Here is a 14939-nt window from a genome sequence, read left to right on the forward strand (position 1 = left end):
AAAGAAATTCTTGTTTAAAGCTAGCCTACTTGATTTTCAACTGTTTCGCCTATGAGAGAGAAAAAATAATCATCACCGCCTCCTAAATATGCGTTTCAATACGTGTGAGAAGGTTAATGAATAGTGGATTCAGAGCGATTTCGTTTTGTTTGTGATTGTAACAGAGGACATCTTTGTTCAAGTCCTTTCACTACAAATTTTGGTAACCGAAATATAATTTCAAATGGTTTGTCATCGAGTTCAGTGAATGGATTTCCTCGCTTGTGGAAAAAAACAAGAAGCACGGCGAAATTCGATAACAATCAGATAAAAGAATGACAAAAAACGTGGAATAAATATATTAATCTGTAACTTAAATAAAAAATAATTGAAAGCGTTTATGACATTTCATCACCATGGCAACTTAAAAATTAACAAAAACCTGTCTAAATAGAGTAAAAATGAAAATTAATTTCATTTCTAAACCTGTTTATATAACTGGCCCTTAGAGTATTAATTCTGCATCAATATAGGTTAACAAAAGACGCACGGCCTAAGATATAGAAGTACTCTAACGAAATTACAAGTCCCGCGTTACTTCAGAACGGCATTCAGAATCAACAACGGTAAGTACAAGACGGACACAAACCAAAACAAAGCTAATCAATTACAGTATTGACAAATAATAGCAACAAACACACAAAAGCTGCAGCCGAGAGCGTCCTTTGACCTGCAGAATATCCGACGGCGGCGTACAGAGTCATAAATATACATCCATGTCATTCCGATAGGTACAAGTTGACAGTAATGATGCATTTGCGATTCAAGGCACTGACTGAACATCGATACCCAATTTGAAAATACGGCAATACCCAACTTTTACACTAACCGCATAATTTATTTATAGTGCACACATCTTATTTGCGGCATTATATTTCTTACATAAACAGCATGTATTTATCTATCTTCACTATTTTAGAAAGACATTTGCACACTATAAACAGAAATCCGTCAACGATACAAATATATGTATTCAAAATTAATAATAATAATAATACTAATAATAATAATATTATTATTATCCGTCAACGATACAAATATATGTATTCAGAATTATTATTACTATTATTATTATTATTATTATTATTATTATTATTATTATTATTATTATTATTATTATTATTATTATTATTAGAAATATTAAATCCATACGTTTGAGATGGGCAGGACATGTAGCACGTGTGGGCGAATACAGAAATACATATTGGAAGGCCGGAATGAAAAACACCTTTGGAGAGTCCGAGACGTAGATGGGAGGCTAATATTAAAATGGATTTGAGGGAGGTGGATTAATCTTGCACAGGATAGGGACCGATGGAGGGCATATGTGAGGGCGGCAATGAACCTCCGTGTTCTTTAAAGTGAGTAAGTATTATTATTATTATTATTATTATTATTATTATTATTACTATTATTTTCGTTAAGGAACCTTATTTTCTGGAACTTCTCTTCTTGAACCAAACTAGTAGGGCTTCAAACAGCCTACAAGGTTCTAACATTTTCCGGTGTTGTTTCCAATACATTTTTATATCATGTCTAATCGATGTTTTCCTCCTAGCTATTGCTCACATACACTTTTTTCAGTCTTTTACTTACAATTCCTATGGTCTCCATGGTTACCGATATCATTATTTTACGTTTCGTATTACTTGACATTCTATACTGTATAGCTACATAGCTAGTGACAACATCAAAACATATTTCATTATGTATTGATATTCTAAGTTATTTCGAGAAACTTCTAGCTATGTAGCAGGTGTGAAATATCAAGAATTTCTGCGTAAAGATAGGCTCAACTGTTCAATTTGTAAGATTTCTCATTTTTGGGCTTGTGATCGCCGAAATCGTGTCCAGTGGCTTGAAGATTTTGAATCGTTCCGTGTTTCTACAATTCATTTTCTCAAACATCGCCAAATATCTGTTACCCGAATAATACAAAACTCTTCCTTGAAATTAAAAAAAAAAAAAAAAAACAAACAAACAAATCTTAACAGAATATTTATTTTGAGTACGATATTAAGAACCATTTAGGAATTTTGCAATAATCCTTGCCCCATAAGCAACTGATTCGGATATTCATAGTTTTAAAATGTTCCTTATAGATTGTAATGATAAAGACGCTAGTTCTAAATTAAAAATTAATCGTAAGAAAAGTTTCTGCAGAATCTGAAAGTACACCACATGTTTTTTACAGTCAAAAGAAAACTCTTTTCTGGAATTAGCCTATAGTCCGAAATAATAGTACAAAAATGAGCCTAAGGGTTCGATATTATTATTATTATTATTATTATTATTATTATTATTATTATTATTATTATTATTATTATTATTATTATTGCACGGCACCCGTTACAAATTCTGAAGATGTAAATGTATTAACAGTTGATAAGAGCGGAGGACCTTTTCCGAATGAATTACACCATTTCACAATCTGCTTTGGCGCAAATTGCTGCAATACGCTTTTTATTACCAGAATTTAACAGAGAAATAAACTTCATCTATCTCGAAATATTTGCAAAACAGGACCCTCAAAATTGCTTAGAAATTAATTCCATTGCTTGTTTCAGTCTCGTACAAAATGCGATCATTGCAGGAACCGACTAAAATATTTTAATACATCCGGTCATTACAAACGTTTTATTTCTCTTTGGCGTGTGCTTGTTTCGTATTGAAGATAATAAATGATATAGACTAAGAAGTACACTAGAGTGTAATAATAATAATAATAATAATAATAATAATAATAATAATAATAATAATAATAATAATAATAATAGTCTTTTGGCACGCTTCATGCACACTCGAGTGAGGGGCATTATGAACGGACGTGTGACATTGTACGTAACGGAAGGTTGCGGTCAGGCCATGATTTAAGACGATAACAAAAGACAATCTCAATCCGCTGTATACGTAGGCCTACGTAACTAAAAATTTATTCGCAATAATAATAATAATAATAATAATAATAATAATAATAATAATAATAATAATAATAATAATAGTGAGTGAGTTGACAGCGAAATGAGTGTAATGTTGAAAGGTACTTGTGCAGATATGAACATATCATACTCGTGGGTTTTGGTTCGATCTTAGTTTTAAGATACAAATTAAAATATTTCAAATGTTATTTTAAGTGATCGTTTCATTTAATTTAGTATATTCCCTGTTGTTGTTGTTGTTGTTATTATTATTAATTATTGTTAGTATTAATTATTAGTATTATTATTATTAATTGTATTTTTAATTAATAAGTTTATTATTGTCATTATTGAGTGTAATTAGTTACCACTGCCACCGGGTATATACCCATTGCAGTGTAAATAAATACATACACATACAATATCAAACATTTCTTTTTCTTACTACGTAATCTACGTTAATTACGCATTGAAACCAATAAATATCGCCACTCGATAAATTGAAACATTCATTTTCATGTATCTAATGTGTAAATGATTTACGTACCTAATTTTGTGGTGCTGAATTCAGTGGAAAAATCTGTTTCTTTCTATCACGTAACATTTTCTAGATACACAGCACTAACACAAAGCCAGTATAATACGATATTAGTAAATATGGACCATTTTAAATTTAAGCATAACATACCACTTCGAACTCCACTACAGGTTTCATATAAAAATATTATAAACCAACTGATTACGTATCACCACGCACTAAACTATAGGGATGTCGTCGTCGACGCTATCTGAAACGTCTCTACCAAGCAATGCAAGTACACTTTTCGCACAACTAAATATCTCTGCCATATAGTGACTTTTTTTTAGAACTTCTTCCACCATAAATTACATCGAAATACAGAATTGAGCCATCATTATTCTGAATTATTATACACTATCCCTGAAAAAATGGCATTAACAATGTAAAAATTAAAAAAAAACCTATATAAAATCTAAAATATTTCAAAACCCTTAGGCCTACGTGATACATAATTCCGAAGGCCGTTTTGGATTCTACAACTAAACAATTGACATATCACACACTAGGTGCAAAATGGCTGTTAACCAGTGAATTAAATAAAACATGGGAAAACATTACGTTATTACATTAAATTATTAATATTAAAACGAATTATTATTATTATTATTATTATTAAACACGAACTCTGATATTTCACTGAAACATAAAAATACGAATCCTGCAAGTCACCACCTATAGGCCTATAAAGGAACCTTACACCCATCAGAGATAAGAAAATATATCCCCACTACGTGACGTATCATACATATTGTTGCTAGCGGGTTTATGTTGTGGTTACTATAAGTTAATATATTGCGATTATAATTATGTGCGTTGCGATGCGTTGCTGTTTCGACGTCATCTCAACGATTTCGACATAAATCAACCAATAGAGGAACTTTTCTTCCCGCTTGTTAGTATTGAAGATTGGGATATAAAAATTGATGTAATTTTCTATGTTCCGAGACAAACGACGGTGACAGTAAGTCAATTTTATAATATGAAAGGGAATATGTACATAATTAATGTAATTATAGATTAAAGTAAATAAATAATGCCCAGTCGGTTAATTGAATAAAATATTTTTAATTTCCTGATGGTTGTTGTGTTGTTATACTGAAAGTACCACGCCATTTTATTGTTTTTACGATGTGTGAAACAGACGTGAGTGTTATGGTATTTGCAACAAATGTAAAATACAGATACATTCTGAAATAATACAGGAATCAAAACAGTAGATATGAAAAATTGTTCATACAGATTCATAATACGAGGAATGATAATATTACCGTAAAATTTTGCCTGTTGAAACATTACGAGTTTGATACGTTTATGGCATATAAATTTTCGTACTTTAACGCTAAAGAAATTTGGGGAATATTACTATAAAAAAGGAATAAAATATGAATTCCAGAACATCTATACGCGGCATAAGGGCAGCCTAACTTTCCGTCACACTGCATTACCCTAACTGTCCCAAATTTCCCCTTTACCTACGGTTTTAATATACCAGACTATTTTCTCGGATGACTTAGTCGCTTGTAATACAATAACCTGCTGTAATTCTAGTACTTCCATACAACAAAACTATCTGAAAGAAGTAAATACTATGCTAAACTTAAATTTCATTGTGCGTTGTAAATATAGAACCTCTGCGTTTATGTCAATCAATTTTCATTCACTCCGTTAGATTTTTTCTCTAAAACAGACATTATCATTAACAATCATCAATTTTCTTAAGTCCACTGATAAATCCAAGTCTTATTTTTTATTAAATATATTCTATTCATATCTGTGATAACAGTGCGAATAAATTTTTTTACGTATCGTGTTCTAATAAAAGATAAAATTATCTTATATTACTGATCTTCAAAAGCACATCCCAGCCTATGTTACGAATGAAATGTCGGTGTAGTGTGAAATTATGTTTAAGTTACTATCATTTAATATCTTACACAAATTTTAGTTTCCTTGGAGAATCATAACCTGAAATGATAACTATTCTACTGTTCGAACATAGTTTAGCGTTGGAGACAAGAAATGGCACAATAAGATTTCAATTTCTACGCATCATTTAAGAAGAACTACAGCCTCATACTAAGTGCAAATAAACCGGCTGCAATTACCGATAAATTTCAGACGCAATAATTTGTTTTTATGTTGTACGATATCTCTCAATAGTAGCTAATAATAATAACAATAATAATTTTCTTATTGCAGCTCAACGACGGCGTAAAACTCCATTAAAATTAATTTTATATTTATAAAGCACTCAGATAACGGTTATGTTAGCCTACAAGTTTATCTGTATTTCCTAGATACGTATATATGTAAATTAACAGCCACTTAAATTTATTTTATTTTTTTTTTTACAGTTTTCCATAATGTAACGACAGAATTATATTTCAAAACACTTTCACGGAGAATTATTAAAAAAAAAAAATGTTAAGTGCGTATACGTGTGCAAACTACTATAAACTTCAAATAGAAAATTAGATCTATTACGTACGTTATAGGCTTTCGATTTTGCGAGTGCGATAATCGATCTTCGGTAGGCACGAATTTCCTTTCACAGATTACTGATTGGGTAATAGGATCGATCTCCTCTCCCTTTACACAATGGTGTAACTAAGATCAGCTTTATCTCCCGGGTAATTAATTTAACGTAGAAGTGACTGAATGCTTTCTAGATGCCTAGTAAATTGCTTTTAACAAGAAATCGAGACCATTCCTTTTCCTGCATTTTTTCCAAATACTGTATTGGCAGTGTGTAAAAAAGAACATACCGGTATTATTGTAACAAATAATAAGTTACAACTTCCTTCCGCGTTCAGTAACTTGCCAGTAATGTCAGCGAATGCAATGATTGAGAGAAAGGGTGTTAATTTATGATTTATATTTTAATAAATTTAGTGTTTTACTACAAACACGAATGAAGGAAAGTTTGTATGTAGATCTAATAAACGAATACATGAATTTATATAACTTATAGGCTATTAATTTATTCCTGTACAGTCATGAATCAAACACGGTTAAGTATTTTGTTTTCTCGTGCTTCTATTAATCTAATTTCCAGCTTTTAATGTACTCTTAAATAAAGTTTTGTTATTCCTTGAGTCTTTCGAGAGAACACACAAATAATTGCGCATTTGTTTCTGATAAACGTAAACTGATTAACAATTAATTAAAGGCATGGCCATATGAAAACGGTTTATCTCTACCTAATACGTTGATTTAAGCGAAAATGATTTTCAACTTTTAAATAAACAAATGAAATACCCCAACAAATGATATCTAGTATAATGTATTGTGTATCTTTTCTTTATACGGTATTATAATTTGTATACAATCAACCATTTTCACAACTGGATGTATTTTTCAGTGTTACAAGTCCATATAAAAATGGAGTTATGGCATTTTATCCACACTATTGTGAGAATTTGTATAAAGTACTTCAATGTAATTATATTTTTCTAAGTTTGTCATGAATCAAACACGGTTAAGTATTTTGTTTTCTCATGCTTCTATTAGTCTAATTTCCAGCTTTTAATGTATTCTTAAATAAAGTTTTGTTATTCCTTGATTCTTTCGAGAGCACACACAAATAATTTCGCATTTGTATCTGATAAACGTAAAATGATTAAAAATTAATTAAAGCCATGACCATATGAACATGGTTTATCTCAAATAGTTGATTTAAAAGAAAACGATTTTCAACTTTTAAATAAACAAATGAAATACGCTAACAAATTATATCTAGTATAATGTATTGTATCTCTTGTCTTTATACGGTCTTATAATTTGTATACAATCAACCATCTTCACAACTGGATGAATTTTTCAGTGTTACAAGTCCATATAAAAATGGAGTTATGGCATTTTATCCACACTATTGTGAGAACTTGTATAAAGTACTTCAATGTAATTATATTTTTCTAAGTTTGTCATGAATCAAACACGGTTAAGTATTTTGTTTTCTCATGCTTCTATTAATCTAATTTCCAGCTTTTAATGTATTCTTAAATAAAGTTTTGTTATTCCTTGATTCTTTCGAGAGCACACATAAATAATTTCGCATTTGTATCTGATAAACGTAAAATGATTAAAAATTAATTAAAGCCATGACCATATGAACACGGTTTATCTCAAATAGTTGATTTAAACGAAAACGATTTTCAACTTTTAAATAAACAAATGAAATACGCTAACAAATTATATCTAGTATAATGTATTGTATCTCTTGTCTTTATACGGTCTTATAATTTGTATACAATCAACCATCTTCACAACTGGATGAATTTTTCAGTGTTACAAGTCCATATAAAAATGGAGTTATGGCATTTTATCCACACTATTGTGAGAATTTGTATAAAGTACTTCAATGTAATTATATTTTTCTAAGTTTGTCATGAATCAAACACGGTTAAGTATTTTGTTTTCTCATGCTTCTATTAATCTAATTTCCAGCTTTTAATGTATTCTTAAATAAAGTTTTGTTATTCCTTGATTCTTTCGAGAGCACACATAAATAATTTCGTATTTGTATCTGATAAACGTAAACTGATTAAAAATTAATTAAAGCCATGACCATATGAACACGGTTTATCTCTAATACGTTGATTTAAACGAAAACGATTTTCAACTTTTAAATAAACAAATGAAATACGCTAACAAATTATATCTAGTATAATGTATTGTATCTCTTGTCTTTATACGGTCTTATAATTTGTATACAATCAACCATCTTCACAACTGGATGTATTTTTCAGTGTTACAAGTCCATATAAAAATGGAGTTATGGCATTTTATCCACACTATTGTGAGAATTTGTATAAAGTACTTCAATGTAATTATATTTTTCTAAGTTTGTCATGAATCAAACACGGTTAAGTATTTTGTTTCTTCGTGCTTCTATTAATCTAATTTCCAGCTTTTAATGTATTCTTAAATAAAGTTTTGTTATTCCTTGATTCTTTCGAGAGCACACATAAATAATTTCGTATTTGTATCTGATAAACGTAACCTGATTAAAAATTAATTAAAGCCATAACCATATGAACACGGTTTATCTCAAATACGTTGATTTAAACGAAAACGATTTTCAACTTTTAAATAAACAAATGAAATACGCTAACAAATGATATCTAGTATAATGTATTGTGTAACTTTTCTTTATACGATATTATAATTTGTATACAATCAACCATTTTCACAACTGGATGTATTTTTCAGTGTTACAAGTCCATATAAAAATGGAGTTATGGCATTTTATCCACACTAGTGTGAGAATTTGTACAAAGTACTTCAATGTAATTATATTTTTCTAAGTTTATGTGATTAAAATACAAAATTACTCTCCATCGGCTTTCGGCAGAAATGTGGAAACTTCTATAGGACTTAAGATGATTGTCTTATGAGTTGTATTTAATCTGTAGTCTTACGCAGTGCCAACCACATGAATAGGGAGAGAGCAGCGCTACATTATGTTTAATGTTTGTTCATAATGGAATGGTAATGAAACTAGCTAAAGGGTCCCGTTCTTGGGGGAAGACAGATACGATATTAAAATGACGACTTTCTTCCCCGAAAGGAAATAGTTCGGATTGGCGTTGATTGTAATTCACGGATCTCATGCCAGAATGTATTGTTGATTCAAATCATGACTCCAAAACTTCACAATGTGTTAGTGTATTTCACAGTATAAATACCGATTTGTTTTAAAAAAAATCCACAACACATATAAATATATAGGCTATAAAAACGTTACTTAAATTTATATTCACACACGGCTTGACGTCGAAATGTATGCACTTCGTATTGATGTCATAGAATTAAAACATAGCTACTGACTCGGCAGTTCCCGTGTTCTTATCTCGATGTGAGTCCTTAATATGTTTTTGTCTCCGCGATCGATTCGACACTGACGCTTTTGATGTATGAGCATTTCGTTCCAAGTGATAGGTTCGAAACCTGGTGTTAATAAACAGGAAGACATATATCTACGTGGCACACTTACAGACTAGGCCTAATGGATCGTAGGAAATGGTCTAAGTAATGGCACAGGAAATGGAAACTAGAGACTATTCCATACAGTATTGAATTTCCGATAATGGGCATTTTCAGTACAGTCGCGTATATAATTTGCGCAGCAAGCAATGAAACTCCAGTGAGCACCAGTGTTGACCGGGGGCGCGCGACCTGTTAGTTGGCGGCCGAGGACGGGGTATCGCCGGCGGCAGGGTACCGTCCGCAGCCGGTGGGACTTCCCATGTGTCCCGTGGGTACTCACCCGTAGATTGCATCCTTGTCCCGCTTGTGGACGTCAGGAACGGAGCCCATGACGTGATTGGAAACGGGTGCGACATGGTTACCCGGGTGGTACTGGTGCATGCCATGATTCATATGTGGTGAATGGTGAGTGATGTTCTGCAAGGGGCGATGGGCCACGTGAGGATCGTACATGGAGGTGGGGGCGTCGCCCATGTTATAAGGGTGAATGCCGTCATCATACTGTGCAAATGCGGAAAGAAGTACAGATTACACAATTGTTAAACCATCATTAACAAATACTCCGAAATATTTTTAAATCAGCTCATCAAATAATTAAGTTTTTGAGCAGTTTGTAATTTGTGAATGCAACTGCGAAAGCAGAAAACAATTGGTATTTTTTTCTCAGAAAAAAACTACACCAAGGAAGGCACAATTTTCTTTTGCTTCACTGGCTTCTGTGAGAGATTTATATAGCGATAATCGATCTCAAATTCTCATGGCCTAAAATTTAAAAATTGCAGTAAATAGTGTATAATTATATATCATTAATTGTGTCCAAGAATATGTAATTAAGCACGTAGTTTACACTACTTTGGAATTCAAACACAAGATATTTCAAATGAAAATAATAGTTTTCTATGAAGACACTGCGCGTCACAGATTTTGTTACCTGCGAGAAGGGTACTGTAATCTTTCTTTTGTTTATATTAATTCTCAAAGAACAACTGAATACATTTCTGAGTTAATGTTCACCCGACAGTAAAAAGATTCTACCTGAAATATAAGAAATGTTTGCTTCTCTTGAAGTATACCACATTACAATACTAACTTTTAGGTCATGAAAATCCGAGACCGGATTTATATGCACTAAAAGTTAATACTGTTAGTCGGTATACTTTATGAACATAAAAGACATGTCCCCACTTCGGTATTTCCCTTTGGTACCGTTAACGGTCTTTAATCCTCCCATACATCACGGTTGTAACAAGTTTAGTCCTTGTGGCTGAGTTCTCTATTATTACATTTCGGAATCTTGTGAACCAGGCTTAAAAACAATCTTAAAACCTACAACACAGCCACTCAACTACACTTGGTCTCATTCTTAACTTTTAGTGCATTTAAATCCGGATTCTAGCTGATAATAGTGATAAACACGTGGTTTCAGTTTGCAGCCACAAATACTTTAAACAGAAATATCGTTTGACACCTATAAGCTAAATAGGCTACATTCTAATGCAATGTTGTAACCCCCTCCATACTTGTTACTAATTACCAAAACAACATATGAGAGGTTCAGGAGAAATTACTAAGTCATTTCCACAGTACTGCGTTCTGGACCCCTAGTGTGTTATAAGTTGATTTGTAACAAGTAGGGTCGGAGGGCTACAACAGTGCATTAGAATAAACATATATATTAAGTATGAAATGATTTTTATGTTTAAAGTAGGCCTATTTCTGGTTGCGAACTAAAACCACGTGTTTATCACTATAGGCTATACATCTTATAGAAGCCAGTGAAGGGAAAGAATATGGTGTCTTGTTTGGTGTACATTTTCTGTAGAATTACAGAGTAATTTAATGTAAACGTTTGAAAGTACTGACTGATCTTAAGTATCAAACACAAATGTAAGTTTATGATTTTGAGTTTATTACGTATTGGGGATAGTGTTTTCTAAACGTAGCCAACAATATCAAATGCTCTGGAAATTATTTTCGAATTTAGTGAAATAATAAAGTGAAATTCAGTATCATCAAATTCTGATGTGGGTTGTAATAGAAGCAGTGTCTTAACACACCACGTGACGGTTGAAAATAAACGTTGGGATAAAGAAGTTTATGTGAGCACATGGCCGTAATATCAAAAAGAAAATGAAAAATTAAAAAAAGAAAAAAAAAATTTGAAGTCGATTTTAGAGAAGGAAAACGCACGTCTTATGGAGCATGCATGATATAGGGGTAGGCCTCCTGGCCTATCAAACGCATCGGAAGCCCCCTTTGCCGTTCCAACATGGCCGCGACATTCATTACTGGCTGATTGATGGTGACATTTGAAAAACACTACCGCGCCACATAAACATCGCCGTGCACGGGAGGGGCAGACTCACCCGTGGTTGAGCCATGAATGCCCTGGCTACAGCACCGGGGTAATCCGCGTGCTGGGCCACTTTGACACACGAACGGGCTCAGAACCACCGCACCCGCACTCTGGAGAGCCTGCCTTCGACACCAACACTGCGCATCCGACCAGACGCCGTGTTCACTGCATCACTAGCACTCACACGATACGCACATCACAATCACAATCCGCGCGCGAAGAGACCGACACTGATGACTGGCGGCGATGACGGGGATGATCCAACGCAGGCTATAGAGCGAGAAGTCCACGGCGGCGATGCCCGTCAAACCATCTGTATATATGGATGGATGTGTTAGGGCGCCCCCCTCTGTTCGGGCGAAACGACGGCGATGTTGTTTTCGGGTTCTTCTGCTACTGCGCCGACGGTTTTCAGGGAAGCCGGGGCACAGACAGGCCAGCCACTCACACTCGCGGGACGCGGCCGTGTAGATCCTGCGCTCTCCACGGTCTTCTGCCAACTGTCAATCACTACGGCTGAGGGGAAAGGGGCTGCCGCCGGTGGAAATGTATGGCTTGTCATGTGAGCGCTACAGAGGGCGGGCAGCAAGGTAGCCTGCGCCGAGAGTCTCCGGATCCGGTCGCCAGCGCGCAGCCTAGACCCAACCCCTCGACGACCAGGCAGAAGAACTGGAGTGGCGGAGAGTCGAGGGCGGGCTGAGACAGCGGACGAGTGACGGGGCTCACAGCGCCATTCACTCACGGAGTGACGGATGGCGCGAACTAAAAACACGGGGTCTTCCATTTTCTAGACCCCCCCCCGCCCCTGTGATGGCCCACCTTCCTGACACCTTCGCGAATGCGGCCTACTGTGTCAAATAAATCAGGCGAATGAAGATTAGCCTTTCGCTGACATTCATTGGATCATCATTTCCTCATATCCCCCTGAAATTGCTGCTAGCTCGCCCGAGGAAGTTCCAAGTTCGACTACGCTGATACGCAAGGTATTTTAAAGCTGATATTTTGTTTAACCCGCTGACTGTAGGGAAGGAAAGCGTTTCTCGAACATTTGGAACCTAAGAACTTCTTTAAAGAGATTAAAAAAATCTAGCGGATCACGAAATTGATACTTCTAACCCAGTTCTTTTAAACCCAAGCATAGAAAAACATCCAGTTTTTCATTTTAAAAAGTAACAAAAATACATTTTTAAATGGTTTTAAATCGTCTGACGTAAGATAACTCATTTCAAACATGTTATGATATCCCAAAAACGATCATTAATTTTATTTTTAAATGCTAGATATTATCACCCCATACATTAGGTTAACATTCGGTTTGTCAAACTTGAGCAGTCTGTCTTTAGCCTATTATTGCTCACCGCTTACAATGAACAGTCAACATAAACAGTGCAGAGTTTAATTGCATCCCTAACTCGGAAATGAGGAACCAATGTTGTCACGTTTAGGCAACAGTCAAACGAGGGTACTGTAATAGCTTTAACACATGCTGTATTGATAGGCCTATTATGTAATTATATAGGCTATATCATAATTTATATTATAGAGGCTATTATGCCTAGGCCTACTCTAATATTACCGTAGGCCCATCATCATTATAAAATTAATTTCACAAAATGACTTTGATTCAAAATATTAAATTCTTCAGTCGCTTCTGACTGTAAAGGACTATAAGATACATTATATATATATATATACACACACACACACACACACATCTGTGGCCGGGAGGAAAAAGTTCTTAAGTCAATTTTTTGTGAATATGAGATTTTTATATATTCTGAAAGCGGAAACAATTCTCTACAGTCTGGTAAAACGGCTAAAGTCAAATAAGACTCCTGACTGGATTTATAGAGCGTTACCAAAAGTCCTAAGTACTTTTTGAATCGATCACACACAGAATAAAGGACTTAATAATATTTAATACTTTATTCCTTACGAACCATCACATGTTTACTTTCCATGTTTCCTTATCAAAAAGGTCTAACTTGTATTTTAGCCATTTTATCACTGATGACCTTTCCTTTTAAAACTTTAAGCACCAGGGTAAACAGCCCTATAATTGTTTAAGACCCATTTTGCATTCCTAATAATTTACAGTTCTCATTTATTTTGATATGAAAAAGGTCTTATGTCTAAATAGTCCCTTCTACTCAGTTTGGGTTCTAGTTTTAAAAGGACTTAAGTGCGGCTATTTTTGGAAATAATCAAGAAAATTGTTAAATGAGCAGCATTACCTATTTTAGAAGAAATATAAACAAATAATATCCAGGAAAAACCTCTTAATTAAAAAAAAAACTCTATAATTGACACCAATTTCAATCTTTCTACTGCTCTCCTGAAAAGTATACAATTTTTACTTAAGACCTTTTTCCTCCCGGCCACAGATATATAACCTTAACTTTATTCGTTATTTCTGATTTTACGCGAAAAAAAAATCTTTCATCTGAAACATGTTTCCTATTAAACCCTTAATATAATGAAAATTTTGTTCCAATAAAAATACATCAAGTTGACGTTGAAATGACCTTGAAATGCGCACTGGTTAAAAAGTCACGAGTGTTAGGCCTATTACCTATGTTGCAAACAAGCGATTTTCGAGATAATCAGCAAGAATATGTTAGATAGGGCCTATCCTGTATTATTATTATTATTATTATTATTATTATTATTATTATTATTTTTATATACTGCATATGCTTTATAAATTATTTTAATAATTACGCAATAGTAGGCCTACTTACATTGGTTAAAACGTAGGGGAGAGTCGGGTAGTATCGGACATCGGGTAATATCGAACAGTGCGTTTCTTTAATCTACCACCATATGGTAGTACCTGAATGACATGGTTACGTTTCTCTATGCGACATCACAGAAACGTAACCATGTCAATCAGGTACTATCATCGTGTGGTAGATGAAAGAAACTCACTGTCCGATATTACCCGATGTCCGATACTACCCGACTCTCCCCTAATGTATTAATACAACACAAATATAGCCTAAATAATAACTTATAAATATAATTTACTTGTATGATGAACGCACTAACATTTTCGTTC

At 33.8% G+C, this 14939-nt stretch overlaps 1 protein-coding gene across 9 annotated transcripts in view; it reads right to left on the minus strand.

Annotated features, from left to right (window-relative positions):
- Window positions 1-12400, minus strand: part of hth (Meis homeobox homothorax) — a 1486930-nt gene extending 1474530 nt beyond the window's left edge. For all 9 annotated transcript variants that reach the window (XM_069816539.1, XM_069816535.1, XM_069816533.1 and 6 more), the window contains exons 1-2: window positions 11892-12400; window positions 9806-10026 (exon numbers count right to left, since the gene is read on the minus strand). In XM_069816539.1, the coding sequence (XP_069672640.1) occupies window positions 9806-10026; window positions 11892-11906 (236 nt within the window). In that variant the 5' untranslated portion in view covers window positions 11907-12400. The remainder of the gene's footprint in view (window positions 1-9805; window positions 10027-11891) is intronic.
- Window positions 12401-14939: the final 2539 nt, after the last annotated feature.

The sequence above is a fragment of the Periplaneta americana genome, chromosome 17 (assembly GCF_040183065.1).
Source record: "Periplaneta americana isolate PAMFEO1 chromosome 17, P.americana_PAMFEO1_priV1, whole genome shotgun sequence".
Classification (NCBI taxonomy): domain Eukaryota; kingdom Metazoa; phylum Arthropoda; class Insecta; order Blattodea; family Blattidae; genus Periplaneta; species Periplaneta americana.